General features: G+C 46.0%; 1 protein-coding gene across 1 annotated transcript; it reads left to right on the top strand.

The window, feature by feature from the left end:
- Nucleotides 1-204: 204 nt before the first annotated feature.
- On the top strand, nt 205-11,651 carry LOC129676527 (tight junction protein ZO-2-like; the record flags this gene model as incomplete). The annotated part of the gene is made up of 9 exons (XM_055606913.1): nt 205-329; nt 2,477-2,579; nt 3,702-4,320; nt 6,026-6,129; nt 7,043-7,196; nt 9,168-9,276; nt 9,384-9,517; nt 10,611-10,677; nt 11,465-11,651. Coding segments are annotated over 9 exons (1,587 nt in total), but the record flags the coding sequence as incomplete, so codon positions are not given.
- Between the last annotated feature and the right edge of the window lie 292 nt (nt 11,652-11,943).

Below are 11,943 nucleotides of genomic sequence, written 5' to 3'. Positions count from 1 at the left end.
GATGAGAGCTTTCCCTTTAGGAACCTGTCAGCTGACCACAGGGTGGCTTTATTTTGTTTTTTCATTTGTTTCTGTGAGCCCATCTGTTCCAGGGCTGTCTCTGGTTATTGATTTGACCTCTATTTTATTGAGTGCTCATAATAAATCCTGAAAGCCACTTATGGAAGGATTTTTTCATTTTTCCCCCCTAATTCCAATGAACAGGATTCCAAAAGAGGATTTGGCATTGCAGTGTCGGGAGGCAGGGACAACCCCCACTTTGAAAATGGGGAAACGTCCATCGTCATTTCTGATGTGCTCCCAGGTGGACCCGCTGATGGCTTGCTTCAGTAAGTGCCCTCACTCCCCTCCCCAAGCCCTGCCAGCCCTGCAGGTTGACACTAGCCGGGGGGTTTTCACAGTGTGTGCCTTTACATCTGAAGTCTTCAGTGAAAAGTAGGGTCACAGCTAATACATTATGTTTTAGCAGTTGCCAAACTTTGGGGAACTTAGAGGAAAAAGGGAACTCCTATAGGGTGGAGTCCTCCTGTTCGAAGGAAGGTAGTTAGAACGATCACTTGTAAGCTGTGGAATCTTTTAGCTTTTCTGTGACCCCCTTCTCCCTCATTCCCCCTCTCCCTCACTTTATTGACATTGTCTTTACCCTAGAGTGGTTTCCAGTTCCCCACAAACTTGAGGATAAACTTTGAATTCCTTTTTTTTTTTTTTTTTTTTTTTTGAGACTAGGTTTGTCTGTGTAGCCTTGGCTATCCTGGACTTGCTTTGTAGACCAGGCTGGCCTCAAATTCACAGCGATCCACCTGCCTCTGACTCCCAGAGTGCTGGGATTCCAGGGGTGAGCCACCACACCTGGGTTTTATTTATTTTTTACGTTTATTAGTGATCTGTCTGCATGTTCACCTGCATACTAGAAGAGGGCATCAGATCACATTACAGATTTTTGTGAGCCACCATGTGCTTGCCAGGAATGGAAGTCAGAGCAAACAGTGCTTTTAACCATTGAACCATCTCTCCAGCCCCTCTGTTTCCCATGTTCTGGGTTTACAGACCTGTGCCCCTTACCTAGTTTACACAGTGCTGGGAATTGGACTCAGGGCTTCATGCATGTTAGACAAAATCAGCAACTGAGCCACATTCTCGTTTCCAAACCTGTTGCATATCTCACTATAACAATATTCTTGAGAAAATAACTTAAGGGAAGCACATATTTATTTTGGCTCACCTTTTCAGAGGGTTTTGTCTGTCCCAGTAAGGAGAATATGGGAGAACAGAGCAGCTAGTAGCGCGGTGGCTGGGAAGCAGAGAGCAGAAAAGACAGAGACAACACCTGCCCTTCCCGGCTTTCTCCTTTATTCCTCAAGCACATACGATGGGGTCACCCATTCAGAGTGGCTCTATTCCTCTTAATTCACTTGAAAACATCCTCATGGACACAGCTAAGAGTGAGCCTTGCTAACCTTCACAGCGCTTTTCAACCCAACCAAGCTGACAGAATTGACCACCTCAGTTTCCACCCTTCTCAGTATCTACCAAGAGTTTTTTATATATGTCCTAGTGTATGTTGTTTTGGAATTTAATGAAGATGGTTAGGAATGTGCCTCAGTAGTAGAGCACTTAGCATAGGTAAGATCTGGAATAATCTTTATTATCTGGAATAACCATCTCCAATAAAAACTCAACTAACAATTCCCCCACCAATAGAATTTAATAATGGGGACATTCATGATAGTCAGATCTAAGCTATCCAGCTGCCTTCCTTCTGTTCTGAGGAGATAACCCCACTTTAAAAGATGGAGTCTGAATCCTCTCAGGAAAGACTCTAAAGGTAAATATATGGCTACATTAGCCAGGTCGTATAAAAGTCAGATTTGTGGGAGATTTAAATTCTCTGTGTTTCTATCTTATTAGTTGTTAGTCTTTTCAAAGTTAGTCTTTGACTTAGAGTAATATACAATCGTGAAATAACTGGACGAGCCCGAGTAATAGGATTCTGTGATCTTAAAGTTTCTTTGAGAATCTTGAGGCAAGAAAGTCAGGTCTGATTGTGTACATTTATAATATATGCATTCAGGAGATGGAGCCAGACACAGAACAATCAGTAGGTTAAGGCCATAGTTGGCTAAACAGTGAGTTAAAGGCCAGCTTGGGCTACACAGGACCCTTTTCAAAACAAGAGAATCCAAGGCAAGATTTTGACTGCTTTCCCTCCAGACATTGCACAAGTGGATGCACACTCATTTGAGTGGTTCCACTAAATGCAGCTCACTGTGTACTTCGGCACACAGGAGTGTCACTGCATTCCTCTTGCTGCCTTACCCCTGAAGTGCTCAGACCAAGTCGACCCGACTTGGGAGCTACCACACCCCGGGGCCCCTTACTAAGCTTTCTGGGCTCAGTCGCTGCTTCTGTTCTCTTCCCGGGGTTCAGGATGGGCCACGGTGAGCTTTTGTGACTGACGCTTGTTTCTTGTTTGCAGAGAGAATGACAGGGTGGTCATGGTCAATGGCACCCCCATGGAGGATGTACTCCATTCCTTCGCCGTGCAGCAGCTCAGGAAAAGTGGGAAGATCGCAGCCATCGTAAGTCCCGTGTGGCACGCGGTGCGCATGTGTACATGCGAGCCAGCATCCTTACACGCAAACTGTAAATAAATAAAACAGTCTTCAAAAAAATCAGGAATATTTATCATTCATCAGCGCATAAAGGGGCTGGAGAGAGAGCTTTGTGGCTGAGAGCCCATATTGTTCTTGCAGAGGAACTGAATTTAATCCAAGAACATTTGTTTTCTTTCTTTTTAAAGATTTATTTAATGTATATGAGTGCTCTATCTTCATGTACACCCGCATGCCAGAAGAAGGCATCAGATCACATGCTCGATGGCTGTGAGCCACCGTGTGGTTGCGGGGAATTGAACCCAGGAACTCTGGAAGAGCTCTTAACCTGCTGAGCCCTCTCTCCAGAACATTGCCCAAGGAAAATGGCCGTTTTCTTCTGAGCATTTGACAGTTACATGGCCCAGGGCCAGCGTGCTTCTTGGAGCCCTGATATTTTTCTAGGTTGGTGTTACAGATGTGGTGGAGCTGTATCCGAGCGACCCCCCTGAGGAAGGCCACTGCACCCTACCTCAGTGCTGTTGCATGTGTCTCCTACGAGTAGGGCCATCTGCCAACAGATGTAAGAACCCCAGTGAATGCTCCTCCACTTCCCAACGTGGCGTGGACGAGCCTTCCCAGATCAAGTGTGCTCATGCCTCTGTGCTTGCTTATCTCTCCTCAGTCCCCTCTTGTCTGGAAGGGCACCTCTTCTGCTCCTCTTCCTGTAACATGTGCAGGAGTATCTCCAGCTGTGTTCAAAATAGTTCATTTCTTGGGTTTTCATTTGACGATTATAGAGGTGTCCAGATCCACTGCGTCCACAGCTGTGGTCGTTTTTCTCTTTCTCACTTTGTGAGGTTTGTTGTTCTTGGTTCTGGACAGAGGCTTGGAAGGTTGGCAGGGATACAGATGTTTAAGGGATGTAGGTTTTTTTTTTTTTTTTTTTTTTTTTTTGCTGTTGTTGTCTTTTGTTTTGTCTTAATGACCCTCCCACCCCCGCACACACTGAGCCTAAAGGACAGTTTTACCAAAACTGGAACCAGGTCCACTGCCCTCCCGCCCATCTCTGTGTGCAGTGTCCTGCATCTACTCTGTTTGTCTGCGCAGGTGGTCAAGAGACCCCGGAAGGTTCAGGTGGCCCCGCTCCAGGGCAGCCCTCCTCTCAGTCATGATGACCGAGGTTTTGAGGTGATAGATGAATTTGATGGCAGAAGTTTCCGCAGCGGCTACAGCGAGAGGAGCCGGCACAGTAGCCATGATCTGCTCAGTCAGAGCTGGGAGGACAGCAGGGAGAGGGGGCGTCCCCAGCAGCGCACACAGAGCCGGGAGCGGGAGCGCAGCCGTGGCCGGAGCCTGGAACGCGGCCTGGACCACGAAGACTATGGACGCAGCCGTGAGCGAAGCCGGGGTCGGAGCCTGGAGCGCGGCCTGGACCACGGCTTTGTGTCCCGGGACCACAGCCGTGGCCGCAGCATCGACAGGGACTACGACCGCGACTTTGAACGCAGCTATCGCCATGCCTATGAGCCTGACTACGAAGGCCGCTACAGCCCACCGTACGACCGCAGAGCCCAGCCCGAGGCCCGCTACGAGCGCAGCCACAGTCGCGAACACCTCCGCTCCCGCAGCCCCAGCCCTGAGCCTAGGTCCCGGCAGGATCACAAGGGCCAGCATGATCCCGACAGGCCCATCGGGGTCCTTCTGACCAAAAGCAAAGCAAACGAAGGTAGGCACATATGATACGGGAATGCAAGCCGTACCTGCCAACATCGCTGGGTGTTCACCAGGCACCTGCCAGTGTTCAGCCTGGACCGTCCAGCACCCATAGGCTCATTTATTCCTCATTGCCATAGGAGAAACAGAGACACAGAAGGGTCCACTGATCCGGACTAGGTGTATCAGTCGCAAGGCCAGGTTTTTAGAGAAGCCCCTCTGCTCCACACAATTCTCAGTCTCCTACCTGCCCCCGGAACCAGAGACTAGGGGTCTGTGTGTGAATAGGCCCTGCTGGTAAACCTGGTGCTTCTCAGTGTGAGAAAACAAAGCGGAAGGCTGGAGTTCTGTTCTGGGCTGGGGTTGGTGCTAACCAAATAGTCTCCTACTTAATCCCCTTAAGAACTTCTGTGGGTAGGAGGCCTCATTCCTATGTTACAGGTCAGGGGTTTTGGTATGTATGTGGAGGCTGGCTCTGCTTTATTCTGCTTGCCCCTTACACTGCATTCCGGGAGACACAGGCACACTTAACCCCACCCGGGACTCATTAAATTCTGTGCGGTGAAGCTGTTAGTTCTGTCCATACAGGAGCTCTGTGAAGCAGAGTTAGTGAGGGAGCTGGGACTCACTCAGCTGATCTGAAGTGAGGAGAGGAACAGGAGTTGAGCCATTTCTAATCCTGGGTCTTGTCTTCCTACTTCTAAAATTAATCAGGCTGTGTCAGCCCCCTGTCCTGGGCTGTGCTCTATCTAGCCATTGTCAGACCTTTGTCATCCATAGGAGGGAGAGATAAGCGTTCCCTAGGAGAGTGTGAACTGTACCTCAGAACTTTTAGTTGTTGATGGCCCTCGAGCCTTACAGATGTCAGCCGTTCGCTGTACCACCAAGGACCACATCGGCCAAGCACTTTGTATCTTTGTCCTAAGATCAGATGCTAATAAGTAAAGTTTCTTTCTTTCTTGAAGAAAGTGACTGCTTTGTAAGTATGCAGTTTTCAGTGAGAACACTAGTAATAATAACTTAGAAATTGAATGTGTTGGCTCCTTGTGATGGCTTGCTTGCTTAATTGTGATATCTTTCAAAGTCACTGCAATTCACGCTTAAAATCTGTCTTTTTACAGCTTAATAAATACAGTCAGAATAGTGTGTAGAACATGTGAAATATTTAAAAACGTGCATCCCTCCTAACTGCAGTGTTTCTGTTTTTGTTTTTTCTTCTGAGAACAGTTCAGAGTGCTGCTGACATCTGTACAGTGCTGCTGTGATTGGCTTTGCCCAGCTTACAAACCCTGGGCAGTGTGCATTGTTATAGTTCAGACACACTCGTGTCCTCAGCTTCCTGTGGGCAACCTCAGGGTCAGCACAGTTTCCTATTAGACGGATGGAGTGGATTGTTGCCACCAACTTTTTATTTGAAAAGTATCTGTTTTACATCAGACATCCAGATAGCCTCCACCAAGTTTAACCCGTTAGCATTTTCTTTAACAACACTGTCTTCCTTTCTCCTCCCTTTTTTGTCTTTATTTTTTTCGTTCTATTTCTCTCTACCCACTTCATTGAACTCTGCCTCCAATGTCCCCCTTCAATTCCAGGCCAGTTTAGCAGAGCATCCCATATAAAAATGGACGTTTTCATACATGTTTGAAGTAGTCCTCAAGGCCAGACTTGAGTTTCCTGAGCACGTTGAGATTGTGTGTGTTTCCCTGTTTGTCCTCCAGAGTATGGTCTCCGGCTGGGGAGCCAAATCTTCATCAAGGAAATGACCAGAACTGGACTAGCAACCAAAGATGGCAACCTTCATGAGGGGGACATAATTCTCAAGGTGAGAAGACCAGGACAGATAGCAGTGAGGAACGGTGTGTGCCTGCATGCATCCCACATCCACACACCAGCGTAGAGGAGCTGGTGTCAGCGGGGCCAGGAGGAAGGTAGAGGCAGAAAGAGCAGCAGGATAAGGGGAGCTTTGTCAAAGAACAAGAACAAACAGATACAAACAGTAGGGATGTAGCTGGGGAGCCAGACTCTTTCCCAGGGTGTGAGCTCTGCTCCCTTTCTAGCCCCGCCCCCAAGGGGGGAAAAAAAACTTAAAAGGAAAAACAAGCCTTAGGGTCTATACTAATTTAATAAGGAAGAAAAAACCTCAAGGAATACTTTCCCTTCTCCCTGTTGATTTAACGTTGAGATTTTTGTTCCCATACCAAGGGAAGGTAAGTCTGAAAACGATTGATCTATGATTGCTCAATGTTTGATAGGGTCTTTGTTTGTTTTCTGAGAGATGGTTTCTCTGCTTAGCACTGGCTGCTTTGGAACTCACTCTGTAGACCAGGATGGCCTCAAACTCAGAGATCTTTCCACCTCTGCCTTCCTAGTGCTGGGATTAAAGGTGTGCTGCACCACTGGCTGGCTATGGTTGATAGTTTTTAAAACCTCTTCCAGTCAGGAAGCATGTTCCAGCAGTAAAGCAAGCCGTAGAGTTGAACTTGGACATTAAGTAGAGTAGCAGTGTAACCTAAGGTTACTCTGAACCTAAGTGTGACTCATGCCTGTTCTGGACATGTAATTTACATGTTACATGTAATTTAAAGAATAACTGACTTTCAGTAAATCATCCTCAAGTCTGGATGAGTTTCTCAGCATGTTCTTTCCGGTTCTATGAGGGAAAAGTTAACAGTTTTGCCTTAGCTGTGACCAGTTGTCCTGCATGACAATAACATCGCCATTCTTCATATACACAGATCAATGGAACTGTGACTGAGAACATGTCTTTAACTGATGCCCGGAAGTTAATAGAAAAGTCTAGAGGAAAACTGCAGCTCGTGGTGTTGAGAGACAGCAAGCAGACCCTCATCAAAATCCCATCCCTAAACGACAGCGACTCTGAAGTAGAAGGTGAGAAGGGCCCCTGTGTTCAGGGCTGGGTATCAGGAGGGCCATGCTTGAGGGCAGCCCCCGGCTGGAGGGGCGAAGAGACCTTCCTTCTAACCTTGATTCAAAGAGAAGTAGTTTTGACTTTTTGTCTGTTTGTCTATTAAAGCATCTTTTGAAATTAGATTTCTAATAGGAAATTCTGACACACTTTATGAGGCCAAAATTACTAGTTAAGAAAAAAAAAAAAAAAAAAAGGATGCATGACCAGTCCAATGAACTAAACATATCACTTACACATTTGCTAAGTGCTCATACAGACACAAAGCATAGACTTGTGCTCCATTGGAATGACAGAAGGCAAGCACGCCAGTGCCTTTAATCCTTCTCTCAGCAGCCAGAGTCAAGGTCAGACTGTCTACTGAGCAAGTTCCAGGCCAGCCACAAAGGGAAAAAGAAAAGAAAACCAAACAGTAACAACAAAAAGTGTTTAAAAACCCTTTGCTCCTGGTTGAGCCTTCCTTTCTTCATGAAGCCTTTCTTTATCTTAACTCTAGTGAGTAAACTCCGTGTTAAAATCTCTTAATAAGCTGGGAAAAATCTGTGTTAAAATCTCTTAATATGCCAGCTGTGGAAGCACATACCTTTAATCCCACCACTTGGGAGACAGAGGCAGGATGTTTTAGAAAAGAGACGTGATGAGGAGTGCAGTAAAAGGGTTGCCAGTGCTCCCTCACATGTGTATGCTAAAAGCCGTGCCAACTAGAGGGTGGGCTCTTGTCTTATAATACTTGCAGACTAGGGAGATGATTTGGGAGAGGGCGTCCATCATGTGTACAAGCTACCTGAGGGCTGGCTTTATCCCAGACCCTACAGTTGCCTTTCCCAGTGGCCCAGTGTGTAGACTATTGGGGGAAAGAGCATTGTGGGCCGGCAAGATGGCTCAGCACAAAAAGACAGTTCCCCGAGATTCCTAGTGTGCACCGACGTGCCTGGATTTGAAAGTTAATGTCATTTCCAGTTTATCAGAAGTGTATTCAGAAGGCTAAGTAGGTCTGGACTGTGAGTATAGTACGGGAAAGCAAGGAGCTCACGGCAGCCAATTGTGTTAGTTCACAGTTCATCTCCTGACCGTTCAGCGGGTGATCCTCTGTACAGCATCAGTGTCAGGAAACTGGATTCCAGCCAGATCCCTACATGGTTCGAACATACATTAAAATTTCAGGAGTGCTGGTCTGTTTGGCAAGAGTGGTTTCTATAGCCTCAGATTCAGGCAATCGTGGATTGAAAATATATGGGGAAAAGAGGCCAGAAAGTTAAGGTTTCTTTTTCTTACTCTGTCAACAGTACAGTGTAACCACAGTAGATAAGGCATTTGCAGTATGACCTATATTACAGGTAAAACATGCAGGGAAATGTGGATAGGGTACAGGCTAGCATTTAGCATCTTATATAAGAGACTTAATTGTCTGCTGAGTTTGGCTGGGGAAGTGGTTCTGGAATGAGTTTCTACAGCAGACACAGAGGGACACCACTTTGTAGATGGATCATGGCCTCCTTTGAAGGAGCTTTGAAGGAGTGGGATGAGCTGGTCGTAGTGGCGCACACCTGTAATCCCAGTGCTCAGGTAGACAGAGGCAGATAGTTCTCTGAGTCTGAGGTCAGCCTGGTCTGAGGTTGAGTCTGAGGTCAGCCTGGTCTATAAAGCGAGTCCATGACAGTCAAGGCTACACCGAGAAACCCTGTCTCAAAAAAACAAAACAGAGTGGTGTGAAAGAAGTGTATGGTTCTGAATTTGACTGCCTGTTCATTAAGTCTCTGAAAATTAGGGTTTTTTTTTTTTTGTTTTGTTTTGTTTTGTTTTTCTTGCTCCTTTAATAAAAGAAAAAAACTACTAAATTGATGGTTTCCCTTCATGTTTCCTGCTCAGAGAATAGTGTGATTTTTGGTATGTGCCTATTTCACTGAATTAGACTTTTTGTGTTTTGAAACTAGATATCTCAGAAATAGAATCCAACCGGTCTTTTTCTCCTGAGGAAAGACATCAGCAGTATTCTGACCAGGATTATCATTCCTCCAGCGAGAAGCTGAAGGAGAGGCCGAGGTAAGGCGGTGTGGTGTGTGCTTTTGTTTCTGTTAGTCACGGGTACACGCACTGTGTGTATCATGGCTGTGTTCCCTACTAAGACATGATCATGGTGTGTGCTTCAGTTCAAGAGAGGAAACCTCAGGCAGGCTGTCCAGGATGGGGGCCACACCCACTCCATTCAGGTCCACAGGGGACATCACAGCTGCAGGTGCCACGGAGGCCAACAAGGAGTCCAGGTACCAGGAAGAAACTCCAGGTAAGGCTTTCAGGTCATTCGTGTGTGTGTGTGTGTGTGTGTGTGTGTGTGTGTTATACACAAGCTGGTTCATGCTAAGCTTACCCTCCCAGCCCAGCTCCACTGATTTGAGCACTTGAGTTCAGAAATACATGCTGGATATTTCCAAAATGTGACTGAAAAAAAACAAACCTAAAACTAAAACTGTTCTCAAAATAAGTTGTAAAGTGGAGGAGGCTCTATGTATTTTCCTCTTCTAACGTGGGAGGTAAAATCCATTCTAATACATGATAGAATGGGTCACATTTTGACACTTCTGAGTTACAGTCCTCCTGCCCTCTGTCCACAAACCCAACCTCACCCTAACTATTCCTGTCACTCTAATTATCTTTGCAAGTCTAGGTACGTAAGTATTTGTTTGTGGGGAAAACATTATTTTGTGGCTGTTAAAAGCACTGCCTCGTGCCTTGTGCTTTGAGTGTTTCTTTTCCTTTCTTTCTTTTCTTTTTTTTTTTTTTTTTTTTTTCTGACTCTGAGAAACTATGATAACTACTAATGCCTTAAAGTTAACCTTTGACTTTAAGTCATCCCATTTTTTTTAAGGGGTAAAAATAGACAGTTTAAGAAAGGGAACACACTCGGGAATGGGAGTGGGGTAGTGAGTAGGGGAAGGTGTGCTGCCCTTTGAGGGATGGTGCGAGTGTCCTAAGACACACTGACAGCCTGTGGATTTGGCTATCTTCTTTTAAGGAACAAGCACTCATGGGTCTGGATGATAAGAAGTATAAGTTTTTTCATCTTGTTTTGTTGAGATTTATTTTCCTCGTATGGGGGTTAATTCCACAGCCTCCTGCATTCAACGCAAAGAGACACACACACACTTAAGCGATAGCAGTAAACTTTTAAAAACTCCATAGTGACTGGAGAGGTGTCTCAAAGGTTAAGAATTTCCCATCATCCACATGGTGCCTCACAAAACTCTGACTCTAGTTCAGGGCACTCAGTACCCTCTTCTGGCCTCCATAACATTAGGCATGCACACAGAACATATACATGCATGAAGAACAATCTCTTATGAGTGGAATAAAAACAAATAAAATCTTTAAATCCACAGTTCCTCAACCCAGAGCCGCCCCAAGAACATTTCTTCGTCCTAGTCCCGAAGATGAAGCAATATACGGGTATGTACTTGCATTCCTCTATCCCTACCCCCTTCCTCTTCCACTCAGCTCATCTCTGAGCTGAAATCCACAGCAGTGGTGCTGTTTCCGCCCCCACCCAGGTGGTGAGTTTCCATCTGTTCAGCCACCTTTAATCAACTCTTGCTCCTAATGTTCAAAAGAAAGATGAATCACTTAACGAGAAGAGCAAAATTTGGGATTGGCTGAACTTAAAGGCTTTGGGATCTGTCTGTTTACCTACCTGACTACTTCTCCTGAATGTTCTTCTGAATATTTGCATCAGTCAGATGCATAACTCCAAAACAGGAGAAGCAGCTCCGGACTAGAGCGCTTCAGTAGAGACTGCAGGGGTGGTATGGTTCCGCCACGGTGGGGAGCGAGAAGGGGCCATGTTGAGTGGTCTCCAGACAGCAGTTGTTGGATTAGGACCAACAATCCAACACTGGATCTACACTGTCTTTATTTGACCAAACTTGTGGTGGAGTAGACTTGAGGGCATCCTCCAATCAGATAGCTAGACTCAATCCCCAGTTCCTCACTCTCTCATCTTATATGAGCTAACATGGTAAATTCTGTATTTTTACTCCTTTGTGGGCTGGTAGACATTCATGTCACTGTCCCAGGGAGATAAAATTATAGGACAGATGAGAAACAATGAGAGGGAACATTTGTAATTATGAAGTCACTCCTGAGCTAGAATATAGTTAAATCTTTAATCTCTTGATGTGAATCCTCCATTTTAAACAGTATGTTTCATCTTTTCTTTCTGACACCAAACCTACAACAGCCCTAACACCAAAATGGTGAGGTTCAAGAAGGGAGACAGTGTGGGCCTCCGGCTGGCTGGTGGAAATGATGTTGGGATATTTGTTGCTGGCATTCAGGAGGGTACCTCAGCAGAGCAGGAGGGCCTACAGGAAGGAGACCAGATTCTGAAGGTAAGGAAGCCTGCCCTCTAGCGGTCACTCGAGAAGGTGCTTTTCTGGCTGTTTTTCAGTAGAGTTCTGAGAGTACGGGGTTCATGGTTGCTGTAAAGGTTTGGCATGCCGGGGGCTGTTGGGATTTGTAAGTTCTTTCTGTTTCTGTGTGCACACACGCACACTAACTGTTGAAAAATGCACACATCACTATCTGGAGGTCTGGTAAGCCTTTCCAGGCCCAAAGGAGAGGGAGAAGACGTTGTAGAATTGTCCAGAGAGTCAAACCTCAAGACAGGAGGATGTACCCACACTCAGAACTCTGCTGATCTGGTTCAAACTGACCTCT

This window comes from Psammomys obesus, unplaced genomic scaffold (genome assembly GCF_907164565.1).
Source record: "Psammomys obesus unplaced genomic scaffold, mPsaObe1.curated_primary_1811, whole genome shotgun sequence".
NCBI lineage: Eukaryota > Metazoa > Chordata > Mammalia > Rodentia > Muridae > Psammomys > Psammomys obesus.
Note: the sequence above shows the minus strand (reverse complement) of the source record. Positions and strands in the feature narration are given on the sequence as shown.